General features: G+C 34.7%; 1 protein-coding gene across 5 annotated transcripts in view; it reads left to right on the forward strand.

The window, feature by feature from the left end:
• The window catches only part of LOC109095879 (poly(rC)-binding protein 3), a 56,047-nt gene extending 40,450 nt beyond the window's left edge, over positions 1-15,597 (forward strand). Inside the window, exons 6-17 of one of the 5 annotated variants that reach the window (XM_042730509.1) lie at positions 2,194-2,360; positions 2,636-2,659; positions 2,863-2,895; positions 3,174-3,290; positions 3,463-3,594; positions 4,010-4,138; positions 7,065-7,139; positions 8,892-8,933; positions 10,777-10,852; positions 12,193-12,245; positions 13,154-13,323; positions 13,591-15,597. In XM_042730509.1, the coding sequence (XP_042586443.1) occupies positions 2,286-2,360; positions 2,636-2,659; positions 2,863-2,895; positions 3,174-3,290; positions 3,463-3,594; positions 4,010-4,138; positions 7,065-7,139; positions 8,892-8,933; positions 10,777-10,852; positions 12,193-12,245; positions 13,154-13,323; positions 13,591-13,645 (981 nt within the window). In that variant the 5' untranslated portion in view covers positions 2,194-2,285 and the 3' untranslated portion in view covers positions 13,646-15,597. Of the gene's footprint in view, positions 1-2,193; positions 2,361-2,635; positions 2,660-2,862; positions 2,896-3,173; positions 3,291-3,462; positions 3,595-4,009; positions 4,139-7,064; positions 7,140-8,891; positions 8,934-10,773; positions 10,853-12,192; positions 12,246-13,153; positions 13,324-13,590 lie in introns of those variants that run through there. The other 4 variants (XM_042730508.1, XM_042730511.1, XM_042730510.1 and 1 more) reach the window with 4 other exon arrangements.
• Positions 15,598-16,347: the final 750 nt, after the last annotated feature.

A 16,347-nucleotide genomic window follows, 5' to 3' on the forward strand; every position in this document is an offset into this window, starting at 1 on the left:
ATTTGTAAGCTGCAGTTTAGTAGATTTAAAATACTGTATATTAAATTTAAATGTAATATGAAATAACATGCTACATTTAAAATTATCATACATTTTACATGTGCTTTAGAATGTTAGTTAATACATCACAATAAGTGCACTTTAAAATATTGTAAAATATTAAAACAATGATGGAAAATGTACTTTGAAGTAAAAGTTTAAATTAGATGTAATTACCATGTGCATTATGACAATGTGCAAGTTTTTATAAACTTCTGAAAGGTTATTCTCTTTAGAAACACTTTAAATACACCCAAGTTGCTTTTTATTACATTAGTATTATATTATCGTTATGTTCCTTTTCTTTTTTTCTAGGGTTTCCCAGGACTGGGGCTTGTTAAAATGAAGCGCTCCTGTTTGGAGGAGTACAAGCCGGTTCACTTGTGTCCATTAGTTTTGCTGTTTCTGTGTGCTCTTAGCTCAGATTAGAATTTTAATGCAATCTGTGCTAAGCAGGAGATTTGCGGACAGCTGGCAGCTCATCTCATATACCCATGTGAATCTCTTCTTATCTTTCCTCTGCTTTCTCTATGCATCTCTCTCACACAACCTGCAAATTTGTGCTTTAAACTTTGCTTCGCACATCTCTTCCTTGAGCGCGTACACTATTTCTCTTTCACCGTGCTTTTTTTATGGTCACCATCCTTCACGTTTTGCTCTCTCTTTATCCTGCGCTTCATTTGAAGGTCTGGCAGCTGTACTGAAACAGCTTAACGTTTCAATCTCTCAATCGTTGTTGATCCCCAGACCCACATGACGGCGTAAATCACCAAAAAAGGGACAGATCTGAAGCTGTGCTGAGGAGTTAGGATTTCGGCCTCCCTCATCAGAGCACAGACAGATACTCATTACAACGGCTGAGCATGAGAAATCATCGGAGGGTTCAGAGAGACACAAAATACAGATTAGATTAAGTTGAATGTTATGAATTTTTACACAAAATGGATAATAAGTTGTATAGAAATCTGCAGATTTATGCAGAATTGATCCTCAATAATACATTTTTAATCAAATTTTTAATTGAAATTTTTTAATTAAATGATTTGAGAATTGGGTTTTATGTGTGTTATTTTAATTTTGTAGCACTTTATCATAACTGTGTAAACACTTTGAATTAATTTGCACCCAAATGTGTAGAATTGTATTAATTTGTGTAAATTTTATGCAGATTCTATCTTTGCCTACTTGTAATATTGTCATTGTGTGTTTGTGTTGAAAGCGTTTTTGAGCATTGATGCTGTAAAGTCTAGATTCCTAATGCATTTATTTTTTATTAATTTATTATTTATAAGATTTAACTGAGATCAGTTTGGTTGGGATGTCGCTTTTGTAAGACATGCATCTTCTTATGCTGCCATTATTGCCCATGAAATTTTTTGTCTCAGCTATTCAACAAGCCGAATGATCTCAGCAGCTTTTAGATTATGAAAATATTTTGAGGTTAACTGCCTGGCAATGAATATGATATTAAGTTGTCTTTGATTACTTGTGAAGTGCTCCCTCTTGTGTTCAAACTATGCTTTTAAAAGGCTATTAATTATGTTGCGGTGTAGAGTTAAAGGAATGTTCCATATTCAATACAGTCTATACTTACAGCATAATGTTGAGTATCACAGAAAACTGTCAGAAAAAAACAATCATGCTCACAGTAAGGTAATTTCATTGAAAATTCACCAGATAATAAAACACACTGTACTTAAAATGTATGGCCACAAAACTTAAAATACATGTTAACAATAGACTAGTGAGTTATATTCAGTCTTTACAGGAATGAATAATAGTTAGACATTCAGAATCTCTGGAAAACACTATGCTTTATTTTTTGTTTTATTTGCATTCAATTTTATTTATTTATTTAACATCAAAAGTTTGGGGTCGGCAAGATATTTTTACAAGAAGTTAATACTTTTATTTTGCAAGAATGCATTGAATTGATCAAAAGTGACAGTAAAGAAGACATTTATGTTACAGAAAGAATTGTGTAACATAAAGAATGCTTTTCTTTAAGCATTCTTTATGTTACAGCATTCTTTTAATTCTGAGCTTTCACTCCTGAGCAGAACCAAACATTCTGCGACCATCTTGGTTTCTCATTTGGAAGTCTGTGGGCTCTTCATGACTCTTGTCTGTGATTTTCCCATCCCCCCTGTGCAGGTGACTGGTTGGCTGCTGTACCATCATTCTCGTCCTACTCCTGGGGATTTCCTGTCACGTGACCATATTCCTGCTTCACCTCCACTCCTAGTATGGAACCCAGCAAAGTCCAGTCAGAGGGCGGGCTGAATGTGACCCTGACCATCCGGCTTCTCATGCACGGCAAGGTAAGTTGAGCCCGCAGAGCAGTACAGAGGGAAGTGAATGTGGGTGGGCTTGTGATGTCACTGCTGTGTGCCTCAGGGATCTGTCCTCTCCTGACCCACTGTTTCAGGCCAAGGTGAACCAGGGGTTGACAGTACCAGTGATCTTTTAGACTTCTCAGTAAACAAGGAATCCAATGTAGCCATTTCCATGAGGAAATGTGTTCATATACAATTGTGAATGGGCAAAATGCTTATGTTTGCAATGATTTTTTTGATTCTCTTTTTTTTTTTTGCAGGAAGTTGGAAGCATCATTGGAAAGGTATGCTAAATGCTGACTGTATATATATATATATATATATATATATATATAGATATATATATATATATATAGATATATATATAGATATATATAGATATATAGCTAGATAGAGTATATATATATATATATATATATATATATATATATATATGCATGTTTTTTTAAGCACTGAATCAAATTCTCCACTCTTCTTTTTGTTACAGAAAGGGGAAACTGTGAAAAAGATGCGTGAAGAGGTATGTTTCTTTTTGCTCATTCGTTGCTCATTCCAAAATCCTCTTGTTCTGTTGAGACTTAACTTTTTTTTAATCACACTGACCTCTGTGTTGTTTGTTCAAAAATAATAGCAGTCATTTGAAATGAGTTTATTTCCCTTATTAAAGATGGTATAGATGAAAGTAGTTTAAAATTGCACCTTTAAGTGTAGTTTTGAGCTGTTAAAAGGTCTTGGAGTCTCTTAGACCTGAAGCAGAACAAGAATATGAGGGTTAACTTGACTTTTGACATCCTACAGAGCGGCGCTCGCATCAACATCTCAGAAGGAAACTGTCCTGAGAGGATCGTCACCATCACTGGACCCACAGATGCCATCTTTAAGGCCTTCGCCATGATCGCATACAAGTTTGAAGAGGTGCTGTCCTGAATACAGTATATGAAAATCTCGCTAAACATAAACCACTTTGACAAAACTGTTCAGAATGTTTTGATGTTAACGGTAATAGTACTATGGGTTTTTGTGGTTTCAGCCACATTAAAGTTGTATTATCTATTATCTTCATTATTTATTACTGACATTTCTTCAGGATATAATCAACTCCATGAGCAACAGCCCAGCCACCAGTAAGCCCCCTGTCACTTTGCGCCTCGTGGTGCCCGCCAGTCAATGCGGCTCCCTCATCGGCAAAGGAGGCTCAAAAATCAAAGAAATGAGAGAGGTATGAAACATTGCCCTAAGTCTTATTTTCTGATCATGGACTGCCAGCTCTCTTTTACTGGCTTGTGCAACTTGACAAAGCCACAAAACGCACAAATATATACAAATCATGTAAATATATTAACATCACACTAGACACATCCTGTTCTCAGTGTAACCAGGTCCCTGCTCAGTCTTTCTATCCACCAAGAGTTGCTTTATCAAAAAAAGGTTGAAGACCCCTGTATGGAAATCACGGCATTGCTGATTTCGTTCTTCACTTTTAAATGACTTCAACAGAAACATATGCTTGCATGCAGATGGCAACATTTGGCCCAGCGTTCCCCTGAGAGCAGTGCGGTCTCAGAGCAGATCACACTATCATCAGCAGCGGATGCTCTGAATCATAGCCTGGTGTTTTTTCTTTTTCTCTCCAGTCCACAGGAGCTCAGGTGCAGGTAGCAGGGGACATGCTGCCTAACTCCACAGAGCGCGCAGTGACAATCTCCGGCACCCCGGAAGCCATCATCCAGTGTGTCAAACAGATATGTGTGGTCATGCTGGAGGTACAGTATTGTACAGTTGATTAAAGAATAAGAATGAAAAAGATTCTATTATTTACACCTCGTCATGTTGTTTTAAACCCATATGACTTTCATTACTCTGTTGAACACAAGTTAAAAAAAGCAAAAAAAAGAAAAGAAAAAAAAAGCACCATCAAGTTTCAACTTCTGAAGGTGTATGATCATTTAAAGTTGGCCTAAATTTACGATTTATGTATTTGAATTGCATATAAGATTGCTATTCATTTGGATTACACAGTTTTAACATAAGTAAAATAATAATCTTGTGATACATATTCGTTAGTCATATATAAATAAAACATGTAAGAGAATTATTGCACTCAAAATAAATCATGGCATGGTTTAAGTTATTAACTATTTATATAATTTTATTTAAATAATCATATTTCAATCAGAATGCATTCATTTAGATTGCTTAGCATAAATAAGTTCACTGTAAAAATTAATCGTATTCAGTTAAAAAAGTATGAACATGGTTCAAATATGAGGAACAAGCAATATTCAATTAGTTAAAATGTATGAGATTCAAATTAATATGATTTTCTGATGATTGTGTATTTAAAACATATATTGTTTTATCCTATTACAGAAATCCTGCCTGTTTTTTACCTGTATGAGTGACAAATATACATTGCACTTAGTTTATTCATTTATTTTAAAACTATGCATTCCAAATGGATGGAAATTTTATATGCAGTTCAAGTCTGAAAATTATGCTTAACTATTTTGTATCTGTTTTCTTACTGTGAACAATTCATCCATGCATGTCTTTTATGCAGTCATGTGATCTCTCTTCATCCAATCAACAACCGATGGATAGAACCAAGATAGAACCACGCTACATTTATTTCTTTTTTGATAATTTCTCTTTGATGTGCATCAAAATATAGAAGAAAATGAACAAATTGTTCTTTACATTTAGATCTTTTCAATGAATAAGCTGATCAAGTTCACTTATTGGCTTCAGAAGTTTTGGATATGGTGCATAAGTCATGTTTATAATATTTTTATGATACAAAAAAAGATGTCTTTGCATCCTTTTTAAAGCTGAAAAGTTTTATTCCCCATTCATTGTAATTACTCAGAACAGAGCCACCAGTACATACAGTACAATGTTTACCTTTTGTGTCTCACAGAAAAAGTAAGTCTGTTTTGGAACTCGAGGCTGAGTAATGATGAATGAATTTTCTTTTTTGGGGTCTGAAATCCATTCTTTATGACAATAACAATGGGGTGGATGCACAACCGTACACACAGCCACACTCCATTACAGCCACCTTGCCAAAGAGAGACTACATTGCTTTATTTGTGATTAATGAGAAACACAAAGCTTCCGTTGGCTTGCTTACGCCTTCTCTCAGTTTATTGATTTAAATATTATTCCTATCCACCAATGACGTGTAGGGCTGATCTCCTGCTGAGATTAAATGTGCTCTGATTGGGCGTTATTGAATGCTTTTCATTTTTGGCTTGTACAGCCACAGATATATTTCTAAAGTAATCAGATCGCCTGGGACTTTACAACAGGTACTGTCTCTTTCTTTGTGTGTAGCTAAAGTTTTAGAACTATTTTTTAACATTTGCAAATGGGCAGAACAATTCACTTTGTATTGTTCCCAAAATTCAGTCTGCTTGATTGGACCTTTCCAGTGTGATCAGCTACACCTGTTAACATATAAAACTGCAAACTAAAACAGTGTATCCTGCTCAGCATTCAGTTGGTGGTGTCCCCTTTCGAACAAAGCCATTTTTCATTTCCAGTGTGGAAAATGAATGCAAAATTCTCTTTCTTGACTCTCTTTATTTGATTAGACTTGATTCAGACTTAAATAAACATGCAATTATTAATAATTATGATTAAACATGCAATGTGATGAGGTGATATAATCATGGCATATGACTGTTTGACACCTTTATTGTGTTTTTGCTGTTTTGCATTCAGAACTAATTAAAAAACGACTTATGAAATATATACACAGTTTAAAAGTTTGGGGTCAGGTTTTATTTTTAAGAAAATTAAAATGTTTATTTTTCAAGGTTGCCATAAATTGATCAAAAGTGACTGCAAAGACATTTATAGTGTTACGAAAGTTTTCTATTTCAATTTTTTTTTTATTTTTTATTATTTTTAATCTATTTCTGTTTTATTTTATATTTTGTAATTTTATATTTCTGTTTTTTAACTTTCTATTTCTAAGAATACAAAAAAAAATATATATATAACATTTGTCACAAAAAATAAAAATAAGATTACCGTTTCAGCTTGTTTTCAACATTAATAAATGTTTTTCTGTAGCACCAGTTCAACATATTAGAATGATTTCTGGAGGATCATATGACTCTAAAGACTCGAGTATTGATGCTGAATATTCAGCTTTGCTATCACAGTAATAGAAATAGAAATACCGTTATTCCGTATTTCTAATAGAAAACCGTTATTTTAAATTATAATAATATTTCACAATATTACTGTTTTTACTGTATTTTTGATCAGATAAATGCAGCCTTTGTGAGTATATGAACATTTTTCAAAAATAATAAAAATACTTACCAACCTCCAGCTTTTAAACAATGGTGTACTTCATTGTTTTAACTTAAAAAAAAAAGTCAGCAAGTATTCCATTCGGGGACTCTTCTCTGTTGACTTTTGCTGCAGCACCTAGATATTTCAGCTTGACTTTTGCCCACTTTGTTCCTGGTTTATGGAATTTTTTTTTTTTTTCTAGAGTAGACCATTTGAGCTTCACAACACACAGCCTAGATAATACAAATCTTCAAGTGCTGGGGTCTCACAACATCTGTGCTCCTGCCTGACTTTTGTACAACTTTAGCACAGAAACACTCCTCCACACACACCTGTCTCCTGGTCTAACGCTGTTTCTGCCTCTTACCTCTTCCCCTCTCCTAGTCCCCACCGAAAGGTGCCACCATTCCCTACCGCCCAAAGCCCGCCTCCACCCCCGTCATTTTTTCAGGTGGCCAGGTAAGAGCCGACCCGCTGGCGCGTCCGCAGCCAACCTCAGCCTTTTACTGCAGCACCAGCCACTGCCTGTTAGTTCACTCAGGTTTTCTCACCTTCTCACTCGCATGCTGTCACACCATCCTAACCAGGGAAATGCCTGCAGAGAGAGAGGAGCTTTAGATTGTCAATGAGAGTTCAGATCGGGACTCGATAAGGAGAGTCTGCCTTTTACTGCTATCCAAAAAAGTCAATTTTAAGCAGAGATGGAAATGAAAAGAATGCATACTTTTTAATGTTTTTGTCTTTCTGCTGCGGTAATGCATTCTAAGAGGTTTTAGAAGACTTTAGTTCACTTTAAATTCACTTTGCAAGTTATAACATGCATTTGTGTGCAGTTATGTACATTTTTGAACTCGAGTGCTTCGATTTCATTTCATTTTCATATTCCAAACTTTTTGCCCCATTACAAGTTACCGTAAAAAGGGAAAACATGAAAGCATTTGGGATGAGGTGCATATATATAAGGAGTGAAAAACTCTACACAAATTCATGCAACTGACTGCCTTAAAATTCTGTGAAGGTCAATAAATTAGGACAAACCTAATCATATTAATGTTCGTATTTTTCTTCACTTACACTTTTGCTGCACTTACAAACAGAGTAATGTTTCAAATGTAATTATTCTCTTCAGGAAATCAACCTTCAGAAACCTTAGAAGTCTTTGAATATTAGACCCGGATAGAAAGATTATATTTCAACACTGAAAAATACAAAATTGCATACCTCACCTTTCACATGCCAATGATTGTGTTTCGGCTGCTTTGAGTGTATTTAAACTCTATATATATTTTTCACCACTATTACAAAAAAAAAAACTCCCCCCCATAACAAAAAACATAACATCTTAATATTTTCAAAGCTTGAAGTGTAACATCACAAGATGTGTTTAAGAAACTCTCGATAGAGTTTGTCGACCTAGATTTGCATTAATTTGAGATTCCAATAAAACTTGAAATGTCAAGTTATAAATATTGAAGGGATATGCTATCGAACATGGTTTTCAAAGTCATCCCCACTCATTTGCTAACCAGCACAAAATACAATGTTTGTAATTTTTTTGCCACTAATCTAACATTCCTTTGATGATGAATAATAAAATCCTTTAGCAAAGCTCTCATTATCTTTTTAACGTAACTCATTCACAGACACTTCATCCAACATAACCATAGATGGCACATCATGGCTTTTCACATGAAATACAACACTAGTATCAGTGTGACACTTTAAATTGATGTTCTTTTATCTCTTATTTTTGAAAATATGTATTAAAAAAGTATTAAAAGAGGTTCATAATTTTACATACTGTAGAAAACTTGGTGAAGGATGTTATATATTCCGAAATATATTTGCTTTTATTGTCGGGTATATTTACCTACCCAAGGAACGTGTTTGTTATTTGAAGACAGTATGAAATATATTTTAAGCATAGTGTGCACTTGAACAGATGCACAGATATGAAAAGCCAGGAGTGTTGCAAATTTGTGTAGAAAAGCCTCAATTATTTAAAGCGCTGAATATTATTACTGTATAACTAAATATTCACATAAAATATGAAAGAAAACTCAGCTTTTGAAACCAAATGTCCCTGTAAAATATTAATAGATCCTTTAGCGGTTATGAATCAGTTGGTTTCTTGTGTTTAATGGGCCCTGCAGCCTTGCAAAAATGTTGATTCGATATTTCTTTTCTTTTTTTCTCTCTCTGTCTTCACAGGCCTACACAATTCAGGGACAATATGCCATTCCACACCCAGATGTGAGTCCCCAGCCATCCACCCTCTTCCCCTCCCCAGCACCGTCAGCAGTCTGCATGGCTCTGTAGTTTTCAGCGTGGACCTCTCTATTAATATTAAGCAGTAATATTAATATGACGTTTCTGATGTGTAATTTTGATCTGAAAATGTTCTCAACCTCAGCCCTCCGAAATGTAAACCAAACTTCTAAGGACTTGGCCTGTTGGAGGAAATGACAGTGTTTGTCATTTTCTAGATAGTCCACATAGAATTACATATGAGACTCGCCACCTTTGATTAGTGCTAAGCAAATTCACCATTAAGCAAATCAACAGTTCTATGAGAAACATAATGCCGGTTCTGTGGAAGGACTAAAACGCATAATTTGTTTGCAGAGGGAACTGGATTTGATGTTATATTGACATTAAAATTAGCTGTAATTTGAATTTTCAAACTATTTTCATTACAGTTGCATTACTTTTTTACATGCACAAAGCTGCATAAAAGTATTAATTTCTTTAAATCTTACTGACTTTTGAAGTTTAGTGTACACTTTTAATGCAGCTTTGTGCATGTACTTAATACAATGTTTTTAATATAATAGATAAATATATACATTTCAAATAATTGCAAATAAAGCAAAAATATTAAGCAGCAAACAGTCCTCAACATTATTAATAATAAGAAATGTTTCTTGAGCAGCAGATCAGCTATTATTATTATTTGTATTTTAAAGGATCATATGATACTGAAGACTGGAGTAAAGGCTGCTGAAAAAGGAATAAAATATATTAATATAGTTGTTTTAAATTGTAATGGTATTTCAGAGTATTAGTGTTTTTATCTAATCAAATAAATGCAGCCTTGGTCAGCGTTAGAGACTTCTTTCAAAAACATGAAAAAATCTTTCCGACCCTGAACTTTTGAACAGAAGTGTATATAAGATGGAAAATAAGAAGTACCATTTGAAAATTCCAATACAACATCAAAATTACGCATCACACAATTTGAGAACCACGGACTTAATCAAAATTTCATTTTAATAATTTATTTATCAAGCAAAAATGAACACAATAAAAGTTGGCCACTGTGTTGTACAGAAGAGAATGGTAAAATAAAATAGGAAAATGGAAGCACGCTCACAATCCAGATGATTCTTTAATCCTGATAGCTGTGTTTTCCTCACCGATGATCTGAATGAATAGCTATCAGAGAGAAGGAGAGATGTCTTGTGTTAGTTCTTGTCATTTAGGATTGGCAGTGATTGATGCTTAGAGATGCTTCTGCTGACACTGCAATAACTCAAGTCAAGGTTGGACATCCCTTTCAACCTGCTTTAGACTTCAATTTAGAGGGTGTACACAACAACACCCAGCGCAAGTCTGCTGTGGTTCAAAGACTGTTTGTAAAATAAGCTTGCGTGTCCTCTGAAGGTTACCTGCGCACTTAGATGTTCATATCTCTGATGGATAACGGTTCACTTGTGGTTCAGGCGACATATTATCCTTGGTAATAACGCCACCTTCTAATGCGATTAGACTCTTTTGAGCCACTCGGGTTATAAAAAAGCATAAACTACACTCCCCTTTAATCTTAAAATGCTACATTTATCTAATATTTTTTTCCCAGGACGGAGCTTATCACAGATCATTTAGCGATCAGATAAGATTAACCCACCAAGTCAGGCCAAGTCCTACTAAAGTTTCTATCTCTTCAGCTTTCTCTTTTGCTCTTCTTCCACCACAGTGTGTCATGGCTTCTTATCCTCTTTGTCTCTTTGTTCTAGTTTAGTTTCTTGATTTCTTGGTGTGACCTGTCTTATAACAATAACCTCTTAGCTCTACTGTCCCTCCAAACCCTCAGCAGTTGACCAAGCTCCACCAGTTGGCTATGCAGCAAACCCCCTTTACCCCCCTCGGACAGACCACCCCTGCTTTCCCTGGTACGTACCCACGAGCCCTTTTGAAGTTTCCTTCTCTTCGTACCTGTAGAGACACTCTCTTCGTCTTTCTCTCTCTCTTTCCTTCTCGTTCCATGTCAAGCATCATGACATGCCCGTGGTGGTTGCTCTTCACTTTGTGAATTTTTTTTTTTTTACTTTAGTTTTTTGGTGTCGTTTCTTTAAAAAAAAAAATGTAACTACATTTTATTTTATTTTATTTTATTTTATTTTATTTGTTAGTGTTTTTAATTTTTTTTATCTTATTTGTTAGTGTTTTTTTATTTTATTTGTTAGTTTTTTATTTGTTAATGTTTTGTTTGACTTTATTTGTAAAATACTTTATATGTTTTTTTATTTTATTTATTCTTATTTTTTCAGTGTTTTTATTTTTATTTCATATTTTTGTTTGTTTGTTTTACTATATTTGTTAGGGTTTTTGATTTTATTTGTTTCTTTTATTTTATTATGTTTATTTATTTTTAATGTTTTATTTTAATTGTTTTTTTGTTTAGTTAGCGGTTTTATATTATTTGTTAGTTTTATGTTTCTTATTTTTTATTTTATTAAACAATTTATCCATTAATTGTTTCATTCTTCCTACCCATTATTTCTTTCTTTACTTATTTTCTACTTTTTTGAACTTCAGGTTCAACTTCTGGAAAAACTCACCTTGCATTGTTTTTTTTTTTCTTGTTTTTTTTTTGTCAACTTTTTATGAAGCGCCTAATCCTGTACTGCTAAGACCTGGGATAAAAGATAGTGAGGTTTTCCTGCTTATGCAACATTGTCACGTAAAGGAGACTAATGGTGTAGAATTTTATGCTTGAAAGGAATTACCAATGGCACAAAATGTGTTCTTTCCTGCCCTTCAGAAACTGGCATAAGAGAATCATATCAGTGTTTTGATTTTACAGACCACAACACATCTTTCATCAAGCCATTCATTACGTATTCATCTTGATAAACACTGCCTTATTCATGCTCAGATTAAAGCTATTAGTAAGGGCAAGCCCAATGCCATGTGGAGAGCAGAACGTGCTTTGCTATTCACACATATATCTAATATACGTTTGTGTTAGACCAAGGACATACTGTAGGAAAGTTTGCCTTGACAGAAGACAAGATGTAAGAACCACTAGAGATATTTGTTAGTTTAAGGTGAAAAAAGGCCTCCATCCAAAAAGCCTCAGGAGGACTAAGAGTTCCTCGCACTCTGCACCTGGTCCATTAAGACCACAGTCTTCTAAAGCTCACACTGAGTGTTGACACATTCCAGCATGTGTGTGCAGTGCTGTTTATCTTAGGCTGTCTCTCGAGCTTCCCTCTGCTCTCTGATCCAGGTCTGGATGCCAGTCCCCCGGCCAGTACTCATGAACTCACCATTCCCAATGATGTGAGTATAGTGATTGATGCTCCGTTTTGACTCCCAGTCCCTTGTCAGAAAATCCTAACTGATGACAGAAATAAATTTCAGTTTATTTGAGAATAAATGTCAGATGTAGAGTCCAAGTCAAGTCAAAGTCAAACAGAAGTTAAAGTCTAAAAATCCAGACTGAAAATAACTGTTTTATAACATTATAATTTTATTTGTTTTTGTTGTTCACAAGTATCAAATTTGGAGCCACAAGTCAGTTTATTTAGTGATTTACACTAGCATTTAAAAGTTTGAGATTGTTTTTTTTTTTAATTCAAATCTAATGATTTGTAACATTTATATGATGGAAAAGTTGAATTTTCAGCATCATTACTCTAGTCTTCAGTGTCACATGATCCTTCAGAAATCATTCTTTCAATTTTAATTTGGTCTAGAAATGTTTCCCAAAAATATCAATGAAAAAAGCAATAATTTTACTTAAAACATTTTTTGAAATCATCATAATTTTTTTTTTTTCAGGATTCTCAGATGAAAAGAAAGTTCAAAAGAACAGCGTTTACTCATTGATAGATTTTGGAAAAAAAAGTCTTTACCATCACTTTTGATCAATTTAATGCAACCATGCTGAATAGAAGTATCTTTTTTAAAACTTTTGAACAGTAGTGTAAGTGTGACTCGATTCAGTGTTTCAAGTTTCCATCTTTAGTTTATCCAGTGGGATCTTATTTGATTCTTCAATTCTTTGATTCCCTGCTTTCAAGTTATATAAAAAAAAATAATTATAAAAATTATCATTTTGACGTGGTTTAGTTTTCTGTCACAAAACTATCCTGTTGCAAATACTAGAAAAAGAAGCATACTTTCTATAACACAAACTGTGTTTTCTTTTTGACAGTCCTTTAAGAACCTTTCCGCTTTCTTCCCAGCTAATAGGCTGCATTATCGGGCGCCAGGGAACCAAAATCAACGAGATCCGTCAGATGTCTGGAGCGCAGATCAAAATAGCTAATGCCATGGAAGGGTCATCAGAGCGCCAGATCACCATTACAGGAACCCCCGCCAACATCAGCCTTGCCCAGTACCTCATCAACGCAAGGTGAGCCTGTCAACGTTTCACAAAAGTGTTTCCAATTTCTTCCAAACTGCAGTAACATAACTTTTTTATGATGTTCAAACTCGACACAGTTTCTAAAAAGCAGCTCACATAGGATCTTCACACTGTGTACAGAGCAGTGTATTTGGGGAATCCGAGATATTTAGCCACAGGCCCTTTAAATCTGTTCTTGTGTGTGATGTTGAGGCTTGCAGGGTAGCGGCCGGGGCTAAACTAATGCATATTGCTTTCCCACGGTTCTGATGGCAGGTTCAGAGACGTGGCCGCCATGTGGAATGACCCCTCATCAATGACTACATCCTGAAGCCCCAAACTGCTTTCATTATCTGAAGCTTTCAGCAGCTGATTCCCAATAGACCTATACACAATATTCCCTTAGAACTCACCAACCTTTCCCTTAAACCCCATGGTTAACTTCATCAGTAGCTACGTTCATTTAGGCAGACTACTGACATTTAAAAAAAAAAAAGAAATGGTAAAAAAAGAAAAGCAGGACAACTGCAGTATGATTTGTTCATGTTATGCAGTGTTTTAGTGTAGTATTTTAGCATGCTGAATGCTTGAATCTTGTTATATATTTATTTATTGTTTTAAATTTGTTAGATTAGTTCAGTATGGTTGCTGCATAAGTCTTATTGACAGCAAAGATTAAAAAAAAATGTCAAAAGCAGATTGCATCCAATAGCATTTTCTAGCAATGCTGTTGGCAAGGAGCTAGTGATGTGATGCAGAAGTTGCAACAAAGTACAAAGGCATGTCAGAACCGAGGAGGTGCTGGAAAATGTATTTCTTTAGAAGCGGAAGAGATTTTATTTTTGCATTTGATGGGAGCCTGATTGTTTTCAGCTTAACCGAATCGACGGTAATGCATGCTAATTACTCGACGCGGAGAGCAACAAGGCGGAAAAAGCTATCATTCTTGTACAGAAGTGTCAAATGCTTTCAGAATTATTTTATGTTATCTATTTTTTCTATCTTTTCCTTACCCCCTCCCCTTTTTCCTCTTCCCTTAACTATTCTAGGCTGACGTCTGAGGTCACTGGAATGGGCACTCTCTAATTTCTACCCATGATCCTTCACTGCATCACATGACCCTTGAGCCAATGGCATTGCACCTAGTTTGTTTTCTCTCTGTACTTTTGCTGTCCTGTATTTTCAGTAATTCTGACTAATTTCTGTTCTATAATGTGCACATATTTCAAATCTCAGTTTGATGTTCCTCCTACTCAACCTTTGTTGTGTTCCCGATGGCCCTACTTTATAATTATTTTAAAAGACACTTGACTTTTTTTGACTCTCTAGTACCTCATGTCACCGGTGTCCTGTTTTGTCATCGCTTTCACTGTGAATTCATATTTTTCGGTCCGTATTCTGTGGTGTGGTACAGCAAAGCCAATGAAATCCTCCTCTTCCCAATCTTTCATTAGGTCAGATTGAGTTTAAAGCAGCGGTCCTGTGCTTTGCTCCAGGGCTTTGCTCACCGGCAACCTTACAACAGTCAACATCTTAAACATGAATAATGAAACCGACTGATGGAGCTGGAATGTTTGCACCACGCCTGTATGATTTGTTTGCATCTGTCATTGTGGCATGCGGAGTAACACAGAGAATCCATTATTAGCTTCTTGTATTCACTTTCAGAACTGAGAGGAAGAAGAAAATCAGTGTGAAAACAATATGAGAAATGTATAAGCCACACTCTCAGTTTTACTGCATGCTCAGACATTTCAATTCAGCCCACAATCTAAGTTTAAGTAATTGAATATATTACAGCAGAATTATTTATAGGATATTTTTATATGCAACGTGTTTTTACTGTAGTATGAGAAATACAGTGGCTTTATTTCTTTGGAAGTGAGTACAGATGTGCTGATAATGAAATCCACCCCATGCTCCTCTACCATACGCTCTCTCTGTGAGTATGGTAAACTCTCATGAAGGGTCCAGAATTAACTTTTTGCCACTCCTTAACATTTTGGATGAACATTTTTACCTGCCATGAAACTGTATTTTGCATACGATTAAGATAACCACCAGGGGCCTCGTTCATAAAAAATTATCAGATTTTATTTCTTCTTAAGTTAAATGTGAGAAACAAATCAAGATTTGTAAAGGCAAAAACAAATGTGAATTTAAGTTGAACTATAATTTATGAATAGGGATTTGTGAATACAGACATTTTATGAATCATTTGTAGGATTAAATAATCCAGCATTGTTTCAATGTTGTGTACACACACACACACACACACACACACACACATATATATATATATATATATATATATATATATATATATATATAATATATATATATATATATATATATATATATATATATATATATATATATATATAAATTATGAAATATATTTAATATAAAAAAAAAAAAAAAATTTCTATTTTACAATAAAAAAGTATGTGTGTGTATATATATATATATATATATATATGAGCGTGTGATGTTTGTGTTCCACCATTTTGAATTTAAACTGAACTGCAATTTATAAAGTGGGATGCATTTAGGAAAATCTTTTGTGTATATGGACATTTTATGAATCATTTGTAGGAACATTTTGGAAATATATTGGTTCATATATTAAAGTAATTAAAATAATCCAACATTGTTTCAGCATTGTTGATTCATTCGTAGGTACATTTTGGAAATTGTCGTACATGTACATTCACATTATACGTAAGTCTTTATAAACGAGGCCCTTGATTTCATATTACAAACGTATTCAATTTCAATCAATTTTTACTCACACTTGGCAGTTGGTGAGTGTTCATTTTTGGCCCTGTCCTCACACGTCCAGCAGCAGCACACTTCATTCTGACAGTGTTTTCCATATTGCTCTCCAAAACCATATTTGTCGGTCGAACTGAAAAGACATGCACAAGCTCTGCATGCGTCAGACGAGACTAAGAGTTCGTTCTCCACTGACAGCTTCTGAAACATGCACACGCACAGTCAACACAGCTGCCATGGCCGTATTTCTGCTACATA

Source organism: Cyprinus carpio, chromosome B9, assembly GCF_018340385.1.
Source record: "Cyprinus carpio isolate SPL01 chromosome B9, ASM1834038v1, whole genome shotgun sequence".
NCBI lineage: Eukaryota > Metazoa > Chordata > Actinopteri > Cypriniformes > Cyprinidae > Cyprinus > Cyprinus carpio.